At 53.6% G+C, this 24,489-nt stretch overlaps 1 protein-coding gene across 5 annotated transcripts in view; it reads left to right on the top strand.

The window, feature by feature from the left end:
* Positions 1-24,489, top strand: part of SH2B3 (SH2B adaptor protein 3) — a 45,770-nt gene that overhangs the window by 8,630 nt on the left and 12,651 nt on the right. For 2 of the 5 annotated variants that reach the window (XM_032168678.1, XM_032168677.2), the window contains exon 2: positions 3,526-4,284. In XM_032168678.1, the coding sequence (XP_032024569.1) occupies positions 3,553-4,284 (732 nt within the window). In that variant the 5' untranslated portion in view covers positions 3,526-3,552. Of the gene's footprint in view, positions 1-3,419; positions 4,285-19,534; positions 20,383-24,489 lie in introns of those variants that run through there. The other 3 variants (XM_058425700.1, XM_058425701.1, XM_032168679.2) reach the window with 3 other exon arrangements.

Genomic DNA, 24,489 nt, shown 5'->3' with positions numbered 1-24,489 from the left:
GACAGCTTTTACTGACTACTTACTGTGTGCAAAGTACCTACTGTGTGCGGATCCCAAGGACCCTGTGATGTACAAAACTGTCGACTATAGCAGGGCACGGTGGCTCATGCCTGTAATCCCAGCACTTTGGGAGGCCAAGGTGGGAGGGCTGCTTGAGCCCAGGAGTTTGAGACCAGCCTAGGCAACATAGTGAGACCCCATCTCTACAAAAAAATACAAAAATTAACCAGGTGTCGTGGTGTGTGCCTGTAGTCTTAGCACTTGGGGAGGCCAAGACGGGACAACTTGAGCCTGGGAGGTCTAGGCTGCGGTGAGCCATGATTATGCCACTGCACTCCAGCCTGGGTGAGAGAACAAGACCCTGTCTCAAAAAAAAAAAAAAAAACATTGTCGACTCTGCATGGCCCTCTTCCAGCGAGGGCAGAGGCACCTACTTGTGCTTTTTGGGGTCTCTTGTGGAGATTGGCCGTGGGGGTTCCACCATGGCCTCATGTGGCAGGGGCACCCTTTGTTGCCACTGCCCTGCAGACATGCCCAGTGGGACATGGCCACATGCAGAGACGGTGCCTGTGGAGGGGTGTGTGGCAGAGAGAACCCCATTTGCAGGTTCGCATCTCCACCTTGAGTTCCCTTTCATGGGTTCCCTACAGACACCTTGCAAGGTGGATGCCATGCTGCTACTTGGTTGGCAGATGAGGAAATCCAGGTTCAGAGAGATTGAGTCAGGCATCAGGAGCCACACAGCCAATACGTGGCCCCCTTTGTAATGTGAGCCCTGGGAGAGCAGTGTTCATCTGTGCTGTTCACCATGGTATCTTGGGGCCTAGCCTGGTGTCTGGCACACAGTAGGCCCTCAGTAATGCCTGAAGAGAGGATGGAGGAGGGAGTGATTGGAGGCAGCAATTGTACCCAGGCCCCTGTGGCTCTGTAGCTTATGTTGTGCAGCCACTACCCTTGCCCAGGGAGGGAGTCACTGGAGTGGCACTGCTGTTCATTCAGGGTGTGCTGATATCAGGGATCTGGGGCCCAGTTTTGTACCTGAGTAGGGAGAGCATTTCTTTTCCATCTTGAAGAGCGACATGGATATGTGGTCCCCAGCAGGGGCCCAGGCCCAGCCAGGGTCAGGAGGAAGGAAGGATGGTGCCCACAGAGGTCCCAACTGTTCTGCACCGTGGACAGCAGAGGGGTGGGGGGTCTCAGTGCCATTCTGGTGATGTTGTGCCTAAGGAAAGGCCCTCTGGCCATGGGAGGAGAAGGATGCCCCAGTTGAGACGGGCAGGCAAAGGTCTGCCAGTCCTGAGGGTCCCCTGTCAGTGCAGGAAATCCCTCTGGACCCCCTGTGACTTTTGTTAATTTATTCCTTTTTATTTTTTGTTTTATATTTTTGTTTTTGTTTTTGTGTGTGTGATTTTTTTTTTTCCAGGACAGAGTCTTGCTCTGTCGCCCAGGCTGGAATGCAGTGGCATGATCTCAGCTCACTGCAACCTCTGCCTCCCAGGTTCAAGTGATTCTTCTGCCTCAGCCTCCCGAGTAGCTGGGATTATAGGCACACACCACTACACCCAGCTAATTTTTGTATTTTTAGTAGATACGAGGTTTCACCATGTTGGCCAGGCTGTTTTCGAATTCCTGACCTCAGGTGATCCGTCCACCTCAGCCTCCCAGAGTGCTGGGATTACAGGTATGAGCCGCTGCCCCCGGCCCATTTTATATTTATTTATTTATTTATTTGTTTTGAGACGGAGTCTCATTCTGTTGCCCAGGCTGGAGTCCAGTGGCGCCATCTCAGCTCATTGCAAGCTCTGCCTCCTGGGTTCATGCCATTCTCCTGCCTCAGCCTCCCGAGTAGCTGGGACTACAGGCGCCTGCCACCATCCCCCGCTAATTTTTTTGTATTTTTCTAGAGACGAGGTTTCACCGTGTTAGCCAGGATAGTCTTGATCTCCTGACCTCATGATCTGCCCACCTCGGCCTCCCAAAGTGCTGGGATTACAGACGTGAACCACTGCGCCCGGCCCTATATTTATTTTTTAGACACCAATAATATACTCTCACTGCAACATGGAAATAACAACAATAGCAGCCAGTCTTTATGAAGCATTTTCTACATTCTAGGGCTCTACATCTATCAATTCATGCTCATAATATGCCTATGAAGTAGGTATGATCATGGTTCCCCTCTTACAGATGGGGAAACTGAGGCAGAGAGTAATCATGTGAGTCACCTAAGGTCCCATAACTAATAAGTTGTTGCTGGGTTTTTTTTTTTTTTTTTTTTGAGACGGGGTCTTGCTCTGTCACCCAGGCTGGAGTGCAGTGGCACCATCTCAGCTCACTGCAACCTCCACCTCCTGGATTCAAGCATTTCTCCTGCCCCAGCCTCCTGAGTAGCTGGGACTGCAGGCGCCCGCCACCACAGCTGGCTAATTGTTGTATTTTTAGTAGAGATGGGGTTTCACCACATTGGCCAGGCTGGTCTCTAACTCCTAACCTCAAGTAATCCACCCGCCTCAGCCTCCCAAAGTGCTGGGATTACAGGCATGAGCCACCGCGCGTGGCTGGTGCTGGGATTTGAACCCACATTCCAGAATCTGTGTTCTTAGCCATCCTTGCTAGAGATAAGCAGTAACAGGCTTCTTGGTTACTTCCCCGCCATCCCCACACCCCAATTCTGATTCCTCCCCAGAGGTACCCACTGTTTCAGGATGGGTTTGCTTCTGCCAGACCTTTTTTTTTTTTTTTTTTGAGACGGAGTCTCGCTCTGTCGCCCTGGCTGGAGTGCAGCGCAATCTCAGCTCACTGCAAGCTCCGCCTCCCGGGTTCACGCCATTCTCCTGCCTCAGCCTCTCCCAGTAGGTGGGACTACAGGCGCCCGCCACCACGCCCGGCTAATTTTTTTTTTTGTATTTTTAGTAGAGACGGGGTTTCACCATGGTCTCGATCTCCTGACCTCGTGATCTGCCCGCCTCGGCCTCCCAAAGTGCTGGGATTACAAGCGTGAGCCACCGCGCCCGGCCCCAACTCATTTTTGTGTTTGTTTTTTTGGAGAGATGGGCTTTCACCATGTTGCCCAGGCTGGTCTCAAACTCTTGGGCTCAAGTGATCCTCCTGCCTCAGCCTCCCAAAGTGCTGGGATTACAGGCCTGAGCCTCCGAGCTCAGCCTTTATATGGGGCCTTCAGTGTGTTGAGGTACAACATACCATCTATGCTTAATTTGTTTAAAGTTTTTATCATAAAGATATGTTGAATTTTGTCAAATACTCTCTTTGCATCTATCGAGATGATCATACGGTTTTTGTACTTCAAAAGTAGGATTCCAGAGTCTAGAATCAATTCTGCCAAATTGACCATGCCCCTTACAGAATGCCACTTGGTAGGGAAGTGCGTGTTTCCCTGCATCTTCACCAGCACTGGGTGTTATGGTCGCGTTGGATTTCTGCTGTGGTGCGCGGTGTGTAACGGGGCCTACACCCGCTTGTGCACCTGCTTACTCCTTGTCGCCCCCCGACCCACGTGTCTTTCAGCCCGGCTGCACCACCTGGGTCTCCGCCATGAATGGGCCCGCCCTGCAGCCCCCCTCGGCCTCCTCCGCGCCCTCGGCCTCCCCGGCGGCGGCCCCGCGGGGCTGGAGCGAGTTCTGTGAGTTGCACGCCGTAGCGGCGGCGCGGGAGCTGGCCCGCCAGTACTGGCTGTTCGCCCGAGAGCATCCGCAGCACGCGCCGCTGCGCGCCGAGCTGGTGTCGCTGCAGTTCACCGACCTCTTCCAGCGCTACTTCTGCCGCGAGGTACGCGACGGCCGCGCGCCGGGCCGCGACTACCGGGACACAGGCCGTGGGCCCCCCGCCAAGGCCGAGGCGTCCCCGGAGCCAGGCCCCGGCCCCGCCACCTCTGGCCTGCCCAAGTCCCGCAGCTCTGAGGAGCTGGCCCCGCCGCGGCCGCCCGGGCCCTGCTCCTTCCAGCACTTTCGCCGCAGCCTCCGCCACATCTTCCGCCGCCGCTCGGCCGGGGAGCTGCCAGCGGCCCACACCGTTGCCGCCCCCGGGACCCCGGGAGAGGCTGCTGAGACCCCCGCCCGGCCTGGCCTGGCCAAGAAGCTCCTGCCCTGGAGTCTGGCCCGGGAGCCGCCACCCGAGGTGCTGAAGGAGGCGGTACTGCGCTACAGCCTGGCCGACGAGGCCTCCATGGACAGCGGGGCGCGCTGGCAGCGCGGGAGGCTGGCGCTGCGCCGGGCCCCGGGCCCCGATGGCCCCGACCGCGTGCTGGAGCTCTTCGACCCACCCAAGGTAAGTAAGCCCTGCCCGCGGGGTTGCGCACTGCGCTGCGCCCTTCGCCTTCACTCTGGGGAGAGCGCGGGCTGGGGGGAGGTGTGATGGCTTTCCAGCTGGTGGCCACAGAGTGCCCAGAGGGAACTAAGCCCTCTTAAAAAAGAACTTTTAGGCCGAGTGCAATGGCTCATGCCTGTAATGCACGTTGGGAGGCCGAGGCAGGAGGATCACTTGAGCCCAGGACTTCGAGACCAGCTTGGGCAACTTAACGAGACCCTATCTCTATAAAAAATTAGCCAGATGTGGTGGCGCGTGCCTGTGGTCCCAGCTGCTTGGAGACTGAGAAGGGAGGATGACTTGAGCCCAGGAGGTGGAGACTGCAGTGAGCCTTGATCATGCCACCATACTCCAAGCCTGGGTCACGGAGTAAGACCCTGTCTCTAAATAAATACAATAAAAAAGAATTATTTATTTTAGAATTTTAGATTTACAGGCCAGGTGCAGTGGGTCACGCCTGTAACCCCAGCACTTTGGGAGGCCAAGGTGGGCAGATCATTTGAGGCCAGGGGTTCAAGACCAGTCTGGTCAACATAGTGAAACCCTGTCTCTACTAAAAATATAAAAAATTAGCTGGGCACAGTGGCGCACACCTGTAATCCCGGCTACTTGGGAGGCTGAGGCAGGAGAATCACTTGAACCTGGGATGGAAGGTTACGGTGAACCAAGATTGCACCACTGTATTCCAGCCTTGGTGACAGAGTGAGACTCTGTCTCAAAAAAAAAAAAAAAAAAGAATTTTAGACTTACAGGAAAGTTGCAAAGATAGTAGTGTTCCTTTACACATGGTACCCAGCTTCACTGAAGGTTCACATCTTACGCTGCTGTGTACATTGGTTGTAGCTAAGGAACCAGCACGGGTACATCACTATTAGCTAAACAGCACTGTTCCTTTGGCTTTGCCAGTTTTCCTCTAGTGTCCCTTTTCTGTTCCAGCTCGCCCCCCAGGATACCACATGAGGTTTAGTCGTTACATCTCCTTAGGCGCCTCTTGGCTGTAACAGTTTCCAACCCTCTATTGTTGATAGCCTTGGCAGTTTTGAGGAGTACCAGTCAAGGATTTTGTACAATGTCCAGGGACACCTTTTTGGCTTCACATTTGGGTGTCATGTGGGCTGGTAGCAGGTCACTCTGAGATCCTTGAAAACTATGACTCGGACTGGCATTGACAGATTGGTGTTTTATTTCCAGAGGGCTCAAAACCATCAGAGAATTTCTCTGCACTTCCTGTGCCTTGGTGATGTTTTGCAAGTTAAAAAGAATTTGTCCTTTGGCGAAACCCCATTGCTACAAAAAATACCAAAATTAGCTGGGCATGATGGTGTACGCCTGTGGTCCCAGCTACTCTGGAGGCTATGGTGGGAAGATCGCTTGAGCCCAGGAGGCCAAGGCTGCAGTGAGCCAAGATCGCGCCACAGCACTACAGCCTGGGCGACAGAGCGAGACCCTGTCTCAAAAAAAAAAAAGTTCTTTTCCTTCACAGCTGGCTTAATTCCTACTGTGCTGTTGAGGCTGAAAGGTCACTGTGTTCTACTCACCTGACAGGCTCCTTCTTGGACTCAGGTATGCATGACAGGACCATATGGCTTTCATCAATTGCTCTCTCTCTTTGGGATCCTGTTATGTGGTAGGGCCTTACTCTAGAGCATGAGCAAAACCGATGTGATACTGGCCCTGAGGGGCTCAGGATGGGGGTGGAGGAAACCTATGGTTACTCTTTCATTCATTCGACAGATATTTATGGAGCACCTACTATGTGTTAGGCACATGCTAGGTTCTGGGGGACCAGGCGATCTAGTGGAGGCTGTTGAGGAAATAAACCCACAAATGAGCATGGAATTAAAAATGGTAAATGGTGTTCTAAAACTGGTAAATTGTGTTCTAAAGGAAAGGCAATGGGGTCTTGGGAGGATAACTGAGGGGTCCCGGTTTGGTGGTTTGGGAGAGTCATCCAAGAATCCTTTGAAGTAACCTTTTCAAACTTGACTGTGGCGTAACATGCAGACCTGGAAGTGTGTGAAGTATGAGACACATCTGAAGCTCTGTGTTTCCATGTGTGTGCAATGCAAGTGATCAGCACCCCAGAGGGTTCCTTCATGCCTCCACCAGGCCAGTGGCCTGTACCCCCATACATACCACCTCCTACCACCACAGGTTCGATTTCTCTGTTCTTGAATGTCGTGTGAATGGAATCACACAGTAGGTTGCCTTTGTTTCATTTTATTATTTATTTTGAGACAGGGTCTCACTGTGTCGCCTAGGCTGGAGTGCAGTGGTGTGATCATGGCTCATTGTAGCCTTGACCTCCCAGCCTCAGGTTATCTTCGTGCCTCAGCCTCTCCAGTAGCTGGGATCACAGTCACGTGCCACCACTCCCAGCTAATAGGTTGCCTTTTATGTCTGGCTCCTTTTGCCCAGCATAATGTTTTAGAGATTGATCACATTGATCATACATGTCAGTAGTGTCTTTTTTTTTTTTTTTTTTTTTGAGACAAGGTCTCGCTCTGTCACCCAGCTGGAGTGCAGTGGCTCGATCTCAGTTTACTGCATCCTCTGCCTCCTGTCCTCCTTGGCTCAAGCAGTCCTCCCACCTCAGCCTCCCGAGTAACTGGGACCACAGGCACGTGCCACCACACCTGGCTAATTTTTGTATTTTTTGTGGAGATGGGATTTCACCATGTTGTCAAGGCTGGTCTTGAACTCCTGGGCTCAAATGATCCCCCCACTTCGGCCTCCCAAAGTGCTGGGATTACTGGCATGAGCCACCGCGCCCAGCTGGGTTTGTTTCTTTTGAGTACTGAATAGATTCCATTGCACAGATGTCTCCATGTCCCACAACTGGTTTATCCCATCCTCTGTTGATGAATATTTGGGTTGTTTCTATTTTGATTTATGAATAAGGCTGTTATGAAGTTTGCATCTAGGTCTAAATATGGACACACATCCTTTCATTTCTCTCAGGTGGATTCCTAGAAGTGGCATTGCTCAGTCATAGAGTAGGTGCGTGTTTACTTTAGAGAAATTGCCAGACTTTTCCCAAAGCAGCTGCACCATTTTGTGTCCCACTGGCAGTGGGCAAGAGTTCCGGGTGGTTCCACTTCCCCACCAACACTTGAGCACTTGGTGGGTTTTTTTGTGTTTTGTTTTGTTTTTGTTTTGAGACGGAGTCTCGCTCTGTTGCCCAGGCTGGAGTGCAGTGGCACAATCTTGGCTCACTGCAACCTCTGTCTCCTGAGTTCAAGCTGATTCTCCTGCCTTGGCCTCCCAAGTACCTGGGATTACAGGCGCGTGCCACCACACCCAGCTGATTTTTGTATTTTTAGTAGAAATGGGGTTTCACCATGTTAGCCAGGCACTTGGTGTTGAGAGTCACCGGTGGCTGCATTCCCAGATCTCAAGGTGGCTTTACTTTGCATTTCCCTGATGATTCATGGAGGTTAAGCACCTCTTCATATGTTGATTGGCCATCAAATTTCGTTGTTTGTGAAGTACATGTTTTTATTGTCTGTCTAGCCTTTTAAAAATTTATTTATAAAAGTCGTTATGTATTTTGGACAATTTCTTTACATTTTAAACGTCATTCCTACCTTTATGGGCTGGCTTTTTATGAAAAGCAGTTTTTTTTTTTTTTTTCTAGAGACGGAGTCTCACTCTATTGCCCAGGCTGGAGTGCAGTGGCGTAATCTCGGCTCACTGCAAGCTCTGCCTCCTGGGTTCGTGATTCTCCTGCCTCAGCCTCCCGAGTAGCTGGGATTACAGGCGCGTGCTACCACGCCTGGCTAATTTTTTGTATTTTTAGTAGAGATGGGTTTTCACCACGTTGGCCAGGCTGGTCTTGAACTCCTGACCTTGTGATCCACCCGCCTCGGCCTCCCAAAGTGCTGGGATTACAGGCATGAGCTACCACGTCCGGCCTCAATTTTTGTATTTTTAGTAGAGATGGGGTTTCACCATGTTGGCCAGGCTGGTCTTGAACTCCTGACCTCAGGTGATCTGTCCGCCTTGGCCTCCCAAAGTGCTGGGATTACAGGTGCGAGCCACCACGCCTGGCCAGGAGGTCACTTACTTTCATTCTAAGTAAATCACTGGGCCTTCCAGGCAGAGGGAACAGCATGGACAGAGAGACCCTGAGTGGGGAATGTGTTTAGCATGTTTTGAAGAAAGGACAACATGAAGAGGCCGGTGTGGTGGGAACAGAGAGAGGGAGATGGGGAGCAGGGAAGTACATGTGGGTGGAGGACACTGGGAATGGGAGGACTTAAGTGTTTTATTCCAAGCACAATCAGAAGCTGTTGGGAAAACGCAAGCACAGATAAAAAACGGTTTTCTCATCATTTGTTAAAAATCTCGAGGCTGTGACACCATGAAAGACAAATAACGGCCCCAATACATGATCTTATCTGTGCGACACTGTGGGGTTTTTGTTTTTTTTTTTTGAGACAGAGTCTGTGTCACCCAGGCTGGAGTGCAGTGGCGCGGTGTCAGCTCACTGCCAGTTCTGCCTCCCAGGTTCACGCCATTCTCCTGCCTCAGCCTCCTGGGTAGCTGGGACTACAGGTGCCCGCCACCACACCCGGCTAATTTTTTGTATTTTTAGTAGAGACGGGGTTTCACCGTGTTAGCCAGGATGGTTTTGATCTCCTGACCTCGTTATCTGCCCGCCTTGGCCTCCCAAAGTGCTGGGATTACAGGTGTGAGCCACTGCGCCTGGCCGGGGTTCTTAACTTTGAAAAACAACCTCTGTGGCCAGGTGTGGTGGCTCATGCCATTAATCCCAGCACTTAGGGAGACCAAGGCAGATTACCTGAGATCGGGAGTTCGAGACCAGCCTGGCCAACATGGTGGGTCACAGGGTCAGGAGTTCGAGACCAGCCTGACCAACGTGGTGAAACCCTATCTCTACTGAAAATACAAAATTAGCCCGGTGTGGTGGCGCATGCCTGTAATCCCAGCTACTCGGGAGGCTGAGGCGGGAGAATCATTTGAACCCAGGAGGCGGAGGTTGCAGTGAGCTGAGATCGTGCTACTGCACTCTAGCCTCGGTGACAAGAGCGAAATTCCATCTCAAAAAAATAAGTAAATGTATAAAAAATAAAAATAATCTTGGAAGACCAGGTGTCGGGAGCCAGCTGGCCCTGGGTTTGAATAATGAATAAGCTGCTTTCTCAGCTCCGGGGCAAGTGGTATCACCTTTCTGAGACTCAGTTTCCCCCTCTGTACATTCGGGGGTACTCATAGTTCCTACCCCATAGGGCTGTGTGTCTTGGTGGGGAGAGCGCATGTGCCACGTGCCTGACGCTGGGAGCACTCCATGAGTGCTGTGTTGCCGTTGCCACGGTTGTCGTGGTTTGTTATGGTTTTGACTTCGGGCGGAAAGCCCAGGTTTATTTCCAGTGCTTGCTGGGCCCTCAGGGGAAGGCATCCCCAAGACTCCTGTTCTCTGGGAGCCCTGATGGTAGGGCCCCATCAGATTCCCTAGGGCTTTTCCCAATCCAGGGAACCAGGGAGGTCCCAGAGGGCTTTGCTGTAGCCCTGGCTGGCTGGGGCTCTGTCACAGGCTTGGTGGTTGCTGTGGGGCCTGGGGTGTTGCCTGCAAAGCAAGCAGCCCTGGGGAGCCTTCTCCTAGCCCCTCGGAGCATCGGGTGGAACAGTCTGGGCGGCTCAGGAGCATCCCCTCAGTGAATCCGTGTCCAGGTGATGGGCCGAGGGTGCTCAGACCACAAGTCTTGCATGTGCCTGCTAGGTGGTCAACTGTGACCCCTGACCTCTGACCCAGGGGTTGGCTCTGGGAAGTTTTAAACAAAAGGAAAAGAAAGTTCTGACCACCAGTGGGTGGTGGCAAAGGGCTTAAGCTTTGGATTTGCACTTGCGGTCTGTCACTTAAAGGGTGCCCCGCAGGAGAGGGAGCAGATGTAATCCCAGTGCCAGCCTGGTGGAGGCCCTGCTGCCCAGGGCTGGAAGAGGCTTTGGAGGGTGAGAGCCAAGAGAAGGCAGCTGCCCAGAAGTCTGAGGCCAGGTGGGCCCAGGCCACAGGTGAGCCTCACCTGCAGTTGGGCCCCAGCTCTGCCCCCGACGTGCTGTGTGACCCTGGGCCTGTGGAGCAGGGTGACCGTGCAGCACCACCAGGGGCACTGTGAGGGCTGCTCTGGGAGAGGGCGCTCTGTGACCGGGGGTGTGCAAGGGGAGGCCACAGCCTGCAGGGGGTGGGGGTGCGGGTGGAGGAGATGTCTGTGTTTTCCAAGGTCAGGAGAAGGGGAGAGAAGTCCCAGCTTTCTCTAGTCTCAGTGACCACTGCAGGTGGGCAGCGTGGGCCCTTGGGAGGTGGGAGGGGGCTGCCTTCCCTGGGGTTGGTCAGCAAAGGCCTCTTGGCAGGAGGTGTCGGTCCTGATAGATCTGGGTGAAGGAGTCCCAGGCTAAGGAATGGCAGGTTCACAAGCCCTGCAGTGAGCGTGAACCAGGCAAGTTTGTGGAATAGTCAGGCAGCCTGGGGTTCGAGGGAGCAGGGAGGGGTGAGACTACAAAGGTAGTGGAGCTGGATTGCAGAGGCCCTTGTGGGCCACAGTGGGGACTTTAGGTTTTACATTAAGAGCAGTGGGAACAATTGGAAGATTTAGGCCTAGAGGGCCTGAGACACTTGATTGGGCCGCCTGGGGGTGGGAGTGGGTGCAAGGGACCCTCCAGGCTACCTGTGGTCTCCCAGCTCAGGCCCGCGATGGGAGAGTATGGCATGATTTCTTCTAGAGACCTCCTTCCCCTGGGCACCGCTGAGCCCCAGGCAGGGCGAGGACAGGGGAGCAGTGTGTTTATGTGGGGGAAAGGTGACATGCCTTTCGTCACCCATCATCGGAGTCACGACCGACACTCTTGCAACAAGACAGGTCAGCAAGAGAAAAGCATCACAAAGTTATTGAATCAAAGTTTTATGTGACATGTAGCCTTCAGGAATGAAGACCGAAAGACCCCAGGAGATGGTCTGTCTGGTGTTTAGGTTTGATGGAGCAGGGATAGCTGCATAAAAATGGGATTGGGACGAAAGGGTGTGATCTACTGAGCTAGACGGAGGCGGGGTCCCAGCAAGGCCTGCTTGCTCCCATTCCTCCTGGCCTCTGCATGGTGTTCCTTCCTCCCGGTATAGGGCAGGACCTCTCCGGAACTTACAACCTGCCTCCCTCAGACAAGGTAGGTTGGAGAATTTCTTTGTGGATGGCTCCTACCCAGGAAGGTAGGGGAAGGTTAGAGTTGTATTTCTAGGTTTTATGGCTGGCTTTCAGGGAGAGGGGTTCTAGATTCTATGACCTACCTTGAGGAAGAATTCTGGTTCCGTTTTTCTTTTTTCTTTCTTTCTTTTTTTGTTAAGAGAGATGGGGATTTGCTATGTTGCTCAGGCTGGCCTCAAAGTCCTGGCCTCAAGTGATTCTGCTGCCTCGGCCTCCCAGTGTTGGGATTATAGGCGTGAGCCACTGCACCCAGCCGCCTAGTTTCTATGACTCGCTTCAGGGGAGGAGGGTGAGAGAGACAGGAGGGCAAAAGGAGGTGAGAGAGGCTTTGCCTCTGAGGGCCCCTTCTGAGCCCTTCTAGTCTTCTTTAGTTCAAATACTTAACATGCCACAGCACCTTTCTTTGGGTTGTTGTTTTCTGAGCCCCAACATTCATGGCCCTGAATGTGTGCCTCTGTGTGCCAGGCGTTGCCCTAAATTCTTGGACCTTCCCATGGTTCACTGACCCATTTGACAGATGAGGAAACTGAGGCACTGGGAGAAGCAAAGAGACTTGCTTGGGGTCATGAAGTGAAGGGGATCTGAACCCTGAGACGGGAACCCTTGATCCCAAGGGGCCCCTAACCCCAAGTCCCTGGCCACCTGCTGAACTGGTTCAAACCAGAAAGTATATAACCCAGCTCCAGGCTGGGCTGGGCCTGAGGTGTGCGTCTCACCTGGCAGTTACAAGAAAAGGAAATTGCACTGGTTGCCACATTTACAACCTAAAGCGGAGAGATTTCACAGAATCCAGACTTCTGGTTTCTCTTATGGAATCCGGGGATCTGCCGGGCACGGTGGCTCGTACCTGTAATCCCAGGACTTTGGGAGGCCAAGGCGGATGGATCACTTGAGGTCAGGAGTTCAAGACCAGCCTGGCCAACATAGTGAAACCCAGTCTCTACTAAAAATACAAAAATTAGCTGGGCACAGTGGGTGTGCCTGTAATCCCAGCTACTTGGGAGGCTGAGGCAGGAGAATCGCTTGAGCCCAGGAGGTGGAGGTTGCAGTGAGCTGAGATTGCACCATTGCACTCCAGCCTGGGCAGCAGAGCAAGACACTGTCTCAGAAAAAAAAAAAAAAATCAGAGGATCTGGCGGTGTCAGGCCGGCATTGGAGGGGGTCCCAGCCTGGCCTGTGCTGCCGCTGATTCAGCGGGAGAGCCTGACGGGGAGGTGACAGCAGTGGGGACCCTGGGGAAGGAGAACGAGTCCAGAAGCAGCTGCTGGGCTGGAGTAGCTGGCCTTGGGCCCCAGACCTTCCTGGGGAGGTGGGGCTCCCATTTCAAATGGAGCATGCCCAGCCTGCCGGGCCTCAGTTTCCATATATGCCCAGGCATGGATTGGCTGAGATGGTCTTGAAGTCCTGCCAGCCCTGGTGGTTCTGGAGGTTGAGCCTCAGTTTCCCTCATCTGTACAGTGGAGGACATGATGGAGTTCTAGCCGTTGATAAATGCCCTTTAAACCACCATTTATTGGGCTTTCCTTATACAGGAGGCACTTTACTGACCTGGCTTCATTTTATCTTCACAGCAGCCCTGTGAGGGTAGCTGCGCCATTAGGCCCATTTCACAGATGGGGAGACTAGGTCTGAGAGAGCTTAGGTGGCTTTCCCAAGGTCTCACAGCCTCTGTGGCTGAGAGGGGCTTGGAACCTGGGCAGTTGGCTGCCCCTGTGAGCAGTGAGTCCTTAGAAGGACTTACTGTCAGTATTACTGATGGCGCTGTTAACTAGGGCCCTGCATGGGTGGGGGCACCTGTTTTGGGCTCTCAGACTAGGAAAAGCTCCTGTGACCATGTTATCCAATGCCACCATTTTATAGATGCAGACACTGAGACCTGGAGGGGGCTGGCCAGCGCCCCTCACCTGGCACGGAGGACTCTGCCTGGCATATCCCACCCGTGGCCTCTGATGCCCAGCTTGGAGAAGTGGTAGAAGAGGGGCTGGGGGATGCTTCAGGGGGACTTAGCCCTCAGCCCTGAGCCCCCCGCTGCACCACAGGCCTGAGTGCCCAGGAGGCAGTGATCTGGGTAGGAGTGGCTGCGACTTGGGGGCAAATGTGCTTCAGAGCCATCCTCACTCATCCCCTTTCGAGCCAGGTGTCCCTGGTGAGTGACTTGGCCTTGCTGGGCCTCAGTTTTCTCTTCTGTAAAATGGGAAGTGTCATGGGGGGCAGGCTACGGTAAGCACTGATTGGGCAGGTGAGGGGCAGCCTTGGGCCCACCCTTCTGGCAGGAGACATTTGGGGCACCCAGAAGCCCTGGAACAAGGCCACTCTGACCTTGATTTTGGGAGCACAAAGTCCCCCCCAGAGATAGCACAGGAGCCCAGGTGTCTGATGAGTGACCCATCCCTTGGGGGCCTCGGTTCCTGGGCGTGCCTGGGTCTGCAGGGGAGGCAGAGGCGCAGGTGGGCAGCTCCCTCTGGGTGGGCCGTGACACCACCTGGGCACAGGAGGGCTGTGCCCGTCCGTCCTTGCCGTGATTCTTCCAGGCGGCACCGCCCTGAACCTCCTTTACAGAGGAGGAAACTGAGACCCGGGGAGGCCACAGGAGTCGGGCTCTGGGCCCAGAGCCTGGGCGGGGATGCAGGAGCCACCCCCATGCCTCCGGGTGTGGGAAAGAGGAAGCAGAAAGAAAGGGACGTCCGCCGGAGGCCTGGCGGTTTCCTCTCGAGGCAGGAGTGTGAGGAGGAGGAGGAGGAGGAGGAGGAGGGCCGGCAGGAAGCCGCCTCAGGCTCTGACAGGATCGGGCCTGGCCTGCCCCTGCCCTTCTGAGCCTGTGACCCGGGGGAAGGCACTTTGCCCTCCCTGTGCCTCAGTTTACTCAAGTTAAAATAGCTGAATGATGGCTCCGGCCCCAGGATCAACTGAGTGCTGTCTGGGAAGCACCTAGAGCTGTGCCCAACACAGCCAGTGTTCGCTGGGGCCTGCAAGGCTTCGCTGCTGCAGGCATCACTGGCGTCGTCATTTTTATTTATTACTTATTTATTTATTTAGAGACAGTCTCGCTCTGTCGCCCAGGTTAGAGCAGAGTGGTGTGATTTCGGCTTACTGCAACTGCCGCCTCCAGGGTTCAAGCAATTCTCCTGCCTCAGCCTCCCGAGTAGCTGGGATTACAGGCGCCCACCACCACACTCCGCTAATTTTTTTGTATTATTAGTAGAGACGCGGTTTCGCCACGTTGGCCAGGCTGGTCTCGAACTCCTGGCCTCAGGCTATCCATCTGCCTCGGCCTCCCAAAGTGCTAGGATTACAGGCGTGAGCTACCGCGCCCGGCCCATTTTTATTAATTGGTTTTCATGTGACAGGCAATGTGTCCGCCACATCCCATGGAATCCTTATCACAAACCCCGGAGGTAGGGACAGTGATGAAGCCATCTCACAGCCAAGAAAACTAGGCACAGAGAGGTCCAGAAACTTGCCCGAGGCCCCAGAGCTGGGAGGTGGCCAAGGCAGGAAATGAGAGTTCCCTGGTGGGTCTGCCAAGGCCTGGGGGCACCAGGGGCATGGGGTTTGTGTTTAGGCCCCAGAACAGGCAGAGAGAAAGCACCCACCCTCCACCGTCAGAATGAGCCCGTATCCCGGCAAGCAGGGCAGACTAAGCCCTGGTCTTGGCAGGCAGGCAGAGCTCAGGTCCTGGTGGGCACACAGGCTTAAGAAGCCTGTTTTTTCCTGGGCCCACGTCTCCTGGGGGACCAGGGGCAGAGGCTCCTGGGGTAGGAATGGAGGTGCCATCCACACTCTGTCCTGGGCTGCCGTGTGACCCAGGTAGGTCCCAGTCCTCTCTGAGCTATGAAGTGGGTGCCTGCAGTGGCCTTCTGGGAGTGATGGGGAAGGCGGAAGGGGTTAGGCAGGGCTCCTGCGGCCCCAGCCACACACACTGCCGCCCCATCTGCCCCCTTATTGGGGTTCCATGCAAAATCGTTTTTGAAAAAGTGCTTTGCCGCTTAGAAGAAACCCCCGACCGCGCTGAAACCACGGGGGCAGATGGTATCGGGGCGCTTCCTTTCAGCTCAAATTCTGCGAATCCACAGCCTAGAAAGTGCCCTGAATCCAACAAGGGGGGTAATTAAGTTATTATGGTCCATCCCTGCCCCGTCCTGCTCACCAGGCCTGGCTGCTCTTACTGGCTTCTTGGAAGTTGGTGTGGTATTTTTTTGTTTTGTTTGTTTGAGGGGCTGGTGTTGAGATGAGACCATTGTGGGGTCAGGGTTGTGGGCTTGGAGGTTCAGGGTCAGGGTCCAGGGGCAAAGGGTGGATGCTGGAGAAGGGCAGATGGACAGGGTCAGGTTCAGATCTTGGCTTTTGTATCCTTGCTGTGTGGCTCTGGGCCAAGAACTTGGCCTCTCTGAGCCTCAGTGGCTCATTACAGAAAATGGGATGCCAACACTTGCCTTAGTGGGTTGTTTTGAGCCAATTGCAGGCTCAGGGAGGAGCTGGCATGATGTGTTCCTACCCTGAAGGGCGGAAAAAGGGGAAGGAGGCCACCAGATCCCACAGGTGGGTCCCCAGGGTCCCTCCCCGGGATGGGCAGCAGCCTGGCTGCTCCCCACAGCAACCCCTGGCTGGCCCCACTGGCGCTGCTGGAAATCCCCCACCCAGTTCTTTGTGAATGGAAAAGGAAACTGAATGCGCTAGAAGAGGTCTCCGAATGCTGGGGCGGGGGGGGCTTCCTCTCCCAGTGCAGGAGGGGCCACCTCAGCTTCCTTTCTGGGGCCCCATACCCCCTTTTTCCTATCTCCCCTCTGAGTTGAGGAGGAGGCTGTGGCCCCCGCCCACTGTTTGGCCTCTGGAACCACTGGGTGACAGCGTACATAGGGGCGATTAAGGGCCACCTGGCCTCTGGACCTCCCTCGCTGTGGCTGCTGCCTGGGACCCCCCGCCCCATGCCTGACTCGAACCCCAACCTCAGCTCTATACACAGGGGTACCACTGTAGGAGGAGAGAGAAACCGCTCTCTAGGGAACCACCTGGAAGGGGGCCCTGCCCTGTCTTCATCTGGGTACCCCATGTAATCTAGGAAACTGTCTCTAACCTGCCGAGGGCCTCCATGTCTAAGTTCCTAATGTTTTTTATTTTGCCTTTTCAATTAATAAAGCTCATGGCAGAAACTATTTAAAGAAAAAAAAAAAAACAGTACCAGAAAAACCTCCCACAATCTTACTACCCAGAGAGAACCAGCATTTCCATTTTGGTAGATGTAATTATTGTCATTTTTGTTTTTGAGACTGGGGGACACTGCTCTGTCCCCCAGACTGGAGAGCAGTGGTGCCATGTCAGCTCATTGCATCCTCAATCTTCTGGGCTCAAGGTGATCTTCCCACCTTAGCCTCCCAAGTAGCTGGGACTATTTAATGCTGCTGTTAGCACAGACATTAGCAGAACACCATGCCCTGCTAATTTTTAAGTTTTTTTGTAGAGACAAAGTCTCACTATGTTGCCTAGGCTGGTCTTAAACTCCTAGGCTCAAGCAATCCTCCCACCTAGGTCTCCCAAAGTTCTGGGATTACAGGCGTGAGCCACCACCGCACCCAGCCTCTTCTCTGTCTTTAACTTTGCCTCTGCCTCCAAATTCCAATTCCTTCAGCAATTGCTGGGAAGGGATTACTTTTTGCACAATTCTGTCTGGAGCCCCTTGCAGGCAAGAGCTTGTGGACAAAAACTTCAGCCTTTGCGGGCCTGGCATTCCTCATACTATTTGGTCACCTGCTTTTTTCACTTTGTGTCCTGAACATTTTTCTGTATTCTTTTTTTTTTTTTTCCCACCTCCTAGGTTCAAGCGATTCTTGTGCCTCAGCCTCCCGAGTAGCCAGGATTACAGGCATGTGCCACCACACCCGGCTAATTTTTTTTTTTTTTTTTTTGAGAGATGGAGTCTCGCTCTGTCGCCCAGGCTGGAGTGCAGTGGCGCAATCTCGGCTCACTGCAGGCTCCGCCTCCCGGGTTCACGCCATTCTCCTGCCTCAGCCTCTCCGAGTAGCTGGGACTACAGGCGCCCACCACCACGCCCGGCTAATTTTTTGTATTTTTAGTGGAGATGGGGTTTCACCATGTTGGCCAGGCTGGTCTCAAACTCTTGACCTCAGGTGAGCTGCCTGCCTCAGCCTCCCAAAGTGCTGGGATTACAGCCACTGCGCCCAGCCCATTTCTGACTTTTTTGCTGGTATAAGATGACCCTGGGATGAACACCTTAAGTCAGTCTTGGCGCCCACTTCTGATGATTTTCTTCTGCTCAGTTCTTAGAAGGGGAGTGCTGGGTCAAGGCTTTTATGAGCACTTCTGATCCATTCTTGCTCTCAAAGCTTTATTGAGATATAATTTACAAACCATTAAATTTGCTTGTGTAAAGCGTATAATTCATTGGTTTTTAGTATATTTACAGAGTTGTGCAACCCTCACCATAATCTAATTTTAGAACATTTTCGTCATCAAAAAAGGAAACCTTGTACCCATGAACAGTCACTCCCCGTACTTTCCTCCCCAGCCCCTGGCAACCACTCATCTCCTTTCTGTCTCCAGGGATTTGCCTATTCTGGACATTTCACATATGTGGAATCAGACTATGCAGCCTTTTGTGTCTGGCTTCCCCTTCACTTAGCATCATGTTTTCGAGGTTCACCGAGGTTATAGCATGTATTTTGTTCCTTTTTATGACTGAAAAATACTCCATTGTATGGACTTGCCACATTTTGCTTATTTATCACTTAATAGACATCAGGTTATCTCCATTTTCTGGCTGTTATGAATAATGCTGCTATGAACATTTGTGGACAAGTTTTTGTATGGATCTGTGTTTTCATTTCTCTTGGGATACATCTAGGAGTGGAATTGCTGGGGTGTATAGTAATTCTATGTTTAATTACATTGAGCTGGGCACGGTGGCTAACGCCAGTAATCCCAGCACTTTGAGAGGCTAAGGCAGGTGGATCACTTGATGTCAGGAGTTTGAGACCAGCCTGGCCAACATGGTGAAACCCTGTCTCTACTAAAAATACAAAAATTAGCTGGGCCTGTTGGTGGGTGCCTTTAATCCCAGTTACTCAGGAGGCTGAGGCAGAAGAATCACTTGAACCCAGGAGGTGGAGGGTGCAGCGAGCCAAGATCGTGCCATTGCACTCCAGCCTGGGAAGCAGAGACTCTGACTCAAAAAAAAAAAAAAAAATGACTATATATAAAATAAATATGACTGCCAACCTGTTTTCTGAAGCAACTGTACCATTTTATATTCCCACCATCATTGCATGAGAGGACTCCAGTTTCTCCACGTCCTTGCCAATATTTATTGTCTGTCTTCTTGACTGTAGCCATCCCAGCCATCTTAAAGGGTGTGAAGTAGTTTCTCAGTGTGGTGTTTTTTTGTTTGTTTGTTTGTTTTAAACGGGGTCTTGTTCTGTCATCCAGGCTGGAGTGCAGTGGCAGTATCTCAGCTCACTGCAGCCTCAAACTCCTGGGTTCAAGTGATCCTCCCACCTCAGCCTCTTCAGTAGCTAGGATTACAGGCACACACGACCACACTCAGCTAATTTTTGTTTTTCACCACACTACATGATGTGGTTTTTTGTTTTGTTTTGTTTTTGTTTTTTGAAGAGCTAGGGTTTCACCATATTTCCCAGGCTGGTCTGGAATACCTGGATTCAAGCAGTCCTCCCACCTCAGCCTCCCAAAATGCTGGGATTACAGGTGTGAGCTACCGGGTTTAGCCTCAGTGTGGTTTTGATTTGCATTTCCCCAGTAGAAAATGGTGTTGAGCATCTTTTCATCTGCCTAATAGCCATTTCTTATTCTTTTGATACATTATTTTTGAGTAGCCTTCCAGAAAGGTCATACCCATGTCTCTTCTTGTCACCAGTGGTGCCAGCACTGGGTATTATTTTAAAAACCTTTGCCACATTCTGGATGAAAAGTGGTTATCTATCCTAAGTTTGACCATTTCTCTTTGTCAAAAGTTGAGATATGATTCATATACCATAAAATTCACTTGTTTAAATTGTACAATGCATTGGCTTTTAGTATATTTAAACAACTGTGCAATGATCACCACTATCTAATCCAGAACATTTCTATCACCCTAGAAAAAAACCTTGGAGCAGTCAGTCCCAAAACTCCCTACCTCCAGCCCCTGGCAACCACTGATCTTTCTGTCCCCGTGGAGTTCGACTGTTTCTCTTTCTGTTCCTTGGTCATACACATTTCTTGTGATTTATCAGGCTATTTACTCAGCATGTTTGTCTCCCGCACTGCTTGCCTTTTTCTTGATTTGTGAACACCACACGGCACGGATATTAGCTCTGTCCCATGTTGCAAATATTTCCCTAGTTTCCGATTTGACTTTTCAATTTTGTCCCTGCATTCTTGACCTATGGGGGTTTGCAAGTTCCAGGCAGTAAAATCCAGTGATCTTTATGGTTTTATTCTTTGCTTTTTTACCTTAGAAAGGCCTTTCCCCACCCAGGATCAGATAAATAATTACTTAGGTTTTATTCTAGTTCTGTCTTGGTTTCCTTTTTCACTTTTAATTATTTAATCCAGCTGGCTTTTGTTGTGTGGCTGGTGTGATTTCCTGTTGTTTTGTGATGTCAGTGAGAGGCTGTCAAGGCCTGTAACATGGTAAACGTTCAGTAAACAGGAGCTAAAATGTTAGTAATGAGAGTCCATGCCGGGTGGAGCTCAGAAGGACATGGGATTCCCGGTGCTGTGCTGTGGCTGGAGGAGGACCTGGCCTGGCTGTGCCAGTTGGCTGGGAGCCCCTCTGCCCCAGAAGCCCTTGCTCTCACCTCTTCTTCTGAATCATCGTTCTTCGAAGGCAGGCAGTAGCTACCGTTGTCTGGGGCTTTGGGGATCTTGGTGGTGACGACTCCCCTCTCCTCTGGTGCACTCCCCCGACCCGAGATGGGCGACAGAGGTTTTTTGTTGTTTCTTAACCACATCTTTTTCCACCCACACCCGGTGCAGAGCAGATGCTTGGCCGGGGCTTCCCCGAGCTGGTCCTGGCTTTGTGGCAGGGGGTTGGGCTGTCGGTGCCCCATTCAAGCCTGGGGACCTGGCTCCACTGGTGTGTGCTACGGTAGACCCAGCCCTGGGGCCCCAGGATACCCTCCGTGATCGTCACAGATGCGGGGCCTGGCTACAGTCCTCACTGGTGTTGTTTGTTTTGTTTTTGAGAGGGCATCTTGAAGTAGCCCAGGCTGGAGTGCAGTCGATCTCGGCTCACTGCAACCTCCGCCTCCCAGGTTTAGGTGATTCTCGTGCCTCAGCCTCCTGAGTAGCTGGGACTACACATGCACCACCACGCCTGGCTAATTTTTGAATTTTTAGTAGAGGCAGGGTTTCACCATGTTGGCCAGGCTCATCTCGAACTCCTGACCTCAAGTGATCTGCCCATCTTGACCTCCCAAAGTGCTCATTACAGGTGTGAACAACCCCCACCCACTGCAGGGAGCTGGGCTCGCCCCCTCCCTGCCAAGGGAGCTGCTTGCTCTCCCTTCTGTCTGGGAGCACAGCCTGGCACTCATGGTTTGGGGCATCCATGGCCTTGTGGTGGCGAGGAGCAGAAGGCATCACCTGAAAAAGGTGTGGCCAAGGGCAGGGGTGCTGGGCTTAGCCAGGCTGGCCACAGTGGGGGCAGGAAGGATTCCTATGGGGACAGCTGGGAGCAGGATGTGGTCGTGCCAGGCGTGGGCTGATGGCAGCTGGCATGCAGCAGGGGAGGTGCTGGGACTAGGCCTGGAGTGGGGTCTGGTGGCCCTGCCGTGTATGGAGCTGAGCACTGCCCAGAGATGCCATCTTGTCCTCAGAAGTGGCTCAGGCCTGCTGGGGATAGGGCAGGTGGATGGAAGCTGCTTCATGCCCTGTGCCGTGTGCTGGTCCGCTGGCTGTCACTGCAGCGCAGCTCCCAGTGCCTGACAGTTGTTTGTCCTTATTTGGCACTTGAGAGCCCAGCGGTTTGGCCAGAATGGTGCCCTGTGCGGAGGGCACAGCTTGAGTGAAGGCGTGGAGGGAAAAGGCCCTGGGGGTGTGGCTCCCCTCCTTCCATCCTGCTCGTTGCAAGGCCCATCCCAGGACATTCCTCCCAGCCAGGTGGGCTGGATGGGGCCTGGACTTCCTGTCCATGTATTGGGATGAGAGCGCTGGGGAAGGTGCCCACTGTGGGGTAGGGAGTGTAGGGCTTTCCAGGCATCGTCCCTCGTAAGCCACTGCCCCCAGGCCTTGCGCATAGCTCCACCATGGCCGACTTGAGAGTGGACGTGTCCCACCATCCTCACAGCAGGCTGCAGGGGCCATGTCTAACTGGCCCCTCCACCCTTGACCACCCCCTGAGTTGGCACCCATATCTGAAGAGGGGACCATGTCGCTGCTGGGGACTCTGGGCTGGTCTGGAAGCAGGTGTGGTGGGGGCTGTCTTTCCCTGCGTGAAGGTCTTCCTCTGGGTGTCTGTCGCTGTAGGGAGGCCACTCTAGCATCTGAAAGGGGCTCTGTGACCTTGCCATCATGATTCTATGTTGGGGGGGTGGTCGCTGTCTCTTTGAGAGGGGTCTTTGTGTCTGTGTCCCTGTGATTCTCTGACATGCAGGAGGACCATGATGGAACTGAGGGGAATTCACTCTGGGTGGGGTTTTAGACAGGTCCCCAAGTCCTGTCTGTCCCAGCATCTCTGGCTAATCACTTCCCCTGCGCCCTCCCGCCACACACATACACGGGAAAAGCAGGCTGGTGTGTGTCCTGTTGCCCATACCACACTCAGTCACTCAGTGTGAGCTGGGGTGCCACCTGCCTGGAGGGGGGATCTGACTCTGAACAGGGATTCTATATTTGGGGGTGTCACACTCAGCATGTCTGTCTCTGCCTCCACCATCTGACTGGGAGAATTCCTCTCAGGGTTGGGGTGGGCACCAAGCCTTGCTCCCAGTGGGGGCCCAGCCCTGGGTCGGGCCTAGAGGAGGTGCTTGGAGGGTTTGCTGGGTGACGGATGGATGAGCACTTGGGTAGGGGCCTGGGACCCCCAAAGCCCTCAAATGTCTGGAAAGCAGGGAGACGTTTCTGGCTGTGGAGGTTTCTGTTTCTGGCACTGGGGGGCTCTTGCCAGGAAAGGGCTTTTCTGGAAGCCATGTGGCTTTTCTGGAAGCTTCTCTCTTCTCTTTCCTCCTCCCCTGTGGGGAAAGGGCACCTGAGGCAGCAGGGTGCAGACCAAGGGGGGATCTGGCCCATAATGAACAGGGTGGTGGGGGTCTAGGAGCCGCTGCCCTGTGGAATGGGCCCACTGGGCGTTCAGGGCAGCAGGCAGGCTCACTTGCACAAGTCCAAGGAGTGGGTTCCATTATCATCCCCATTTTACAGGTGAGGAAACTGAAGCACAGCGGGCCAAAGTGATTTGCTCGGGGCCCGGCATTTGAAGGGTCTGTGAAGGAGGGGCCGGGCTTGGCACTTGAGAGCCTGGGCTTGGGGTCCTGGTGGGGGGCATAGCAGAGAAGCGCCCTGTGGCCTATAGTTCCCACACTGATTCAGTCGCTGGAACTGGCTCATTGCCTTCAGTTTGCCCCCCAAGGAGCTGGGGAAAAGGGGGCTGAGATCACCCATCATACCCCATACCTCCTTCTGCTTCCCAGGCACTTGAGAGCTTGGGGGTCTCAGGTACCTACCCAAGTGCTCATCCATCCATCCACCCGGCAAACCCTCCAAGTACCTCCTCTGGGCCTGCCCCAGGGCTGGGCCTCAGCTGGCAGCAAGGTTTGGTGCCCACCCCAACCCCAAGAGGAACTCTCCCAGTCAGATGGTGGAGGCAGCTGCGTCATCAGGAAACAATGGCCGGTCCGATAAGCTCAGTGCTGAAGGAGAGGCACAGGAATTGCACTAATCATGACTTAGTGGTCAGGGAAGGCTCCCTGGAGGAGAGGAGGTTCTCTCTGCTGGGACATGCAGTTTGGGTCAGGCAGGGCATCACAAATGCAGGGGCTGGGTGGCAGGAGAAGGTGTGGGTGGGAAGGCGGCTGGAGGGAGACCAGGTGTTGGGGGTGCTGGGGCTGGGGGTGGGCAGATGAGGATTGGAGCCCTGGCTCCACTTGACTCTTCCTCATGGCTGGGGCACTGCGTGATTTTGCCTCCCAGAGTCTGTAGCATGGGGGCTCCTGATGGTGCCCTTGTGGGGAGGTCAGGGGACTGACACACTTGACCCTGCCTTTCAGCCTGCCCTCTTCCCTGGCCAGCTGGAGGGGCCCTGGGAGGCCTACCCCAGCCCTGAGAGCACTGGCTTGTAGCATCCCTATCACTCATGGTCTTCACTGGGGTGGGGGATGGCAGTAGGGGCCATCCTCCCCTATGCCCCCCGTTACCCAGCACAAAGGATGCTTGGCCAGCAAAAGGCTTATGATGAATGTTGAGCACCCACCACCTAGCAGGCACTGGCTCGTGGCCAAGGACACCACGTGAGCAAAGCCAAGTCACAGCAGAGACCTGCATCAAGGAATGCGCAAGACCAGCTCATAGGACAACAGGCAGGGAAGGAAGTGAAGGGGCTTCTGTGACTCGGGATTTAGATACTGCGGTCAGGGAGGGCCTCCCTGAGGAGATGACACTTTGAGAAGCAGTCGTATTTGTGAAGCTGTGGGGGCAGCTGCCTCTCTGAGGGCACAGGCCCCAAGCGCACCTGGCACACTGAAGAGTGGAGGCCAGTGTGGCTGGATCAGAGTGAGGGAGGGAGGCCCAAGAGGCTGAGGAGGTAACAGGGGTCTCTCAGGTGGGGACCACAGGGGAGGTTTGGTTTTGTTTTTGTTTTTTGAGACAGTCTTGCTCTGTCGCCCAGGCTGCAGTGCAGTGCAGTGGCACAATCTTGGCTCACTGCAACCTCTGCCTCCCGGGTTCAAGTGATTCTCCTGCCTCAGCCTCCCAAGTAGCTGGGACTACAGGCACCTGCCAC

Source organism: Hylobates moloch, unplaced genomic scaffold (genome assembly GCF_009828535.3).
Source record: "Hylobates moloch isolate HMO894 unplaced genomic scaffold, HMol_V3 SCAFFOLD_12, whole genome shotgun sequence".
In the NCBI taxonomy this organism is placed as follows: Eukaryota; Metazoa; Chordata; class Mammalia; order Primates; family Hylobatidae; genus Hylobates; species Hylobates moloch.
Note: the sequence above shows the minus strand (reverse complement) of the source record. Positions and strands in the feature narration are given on the sequence as shown.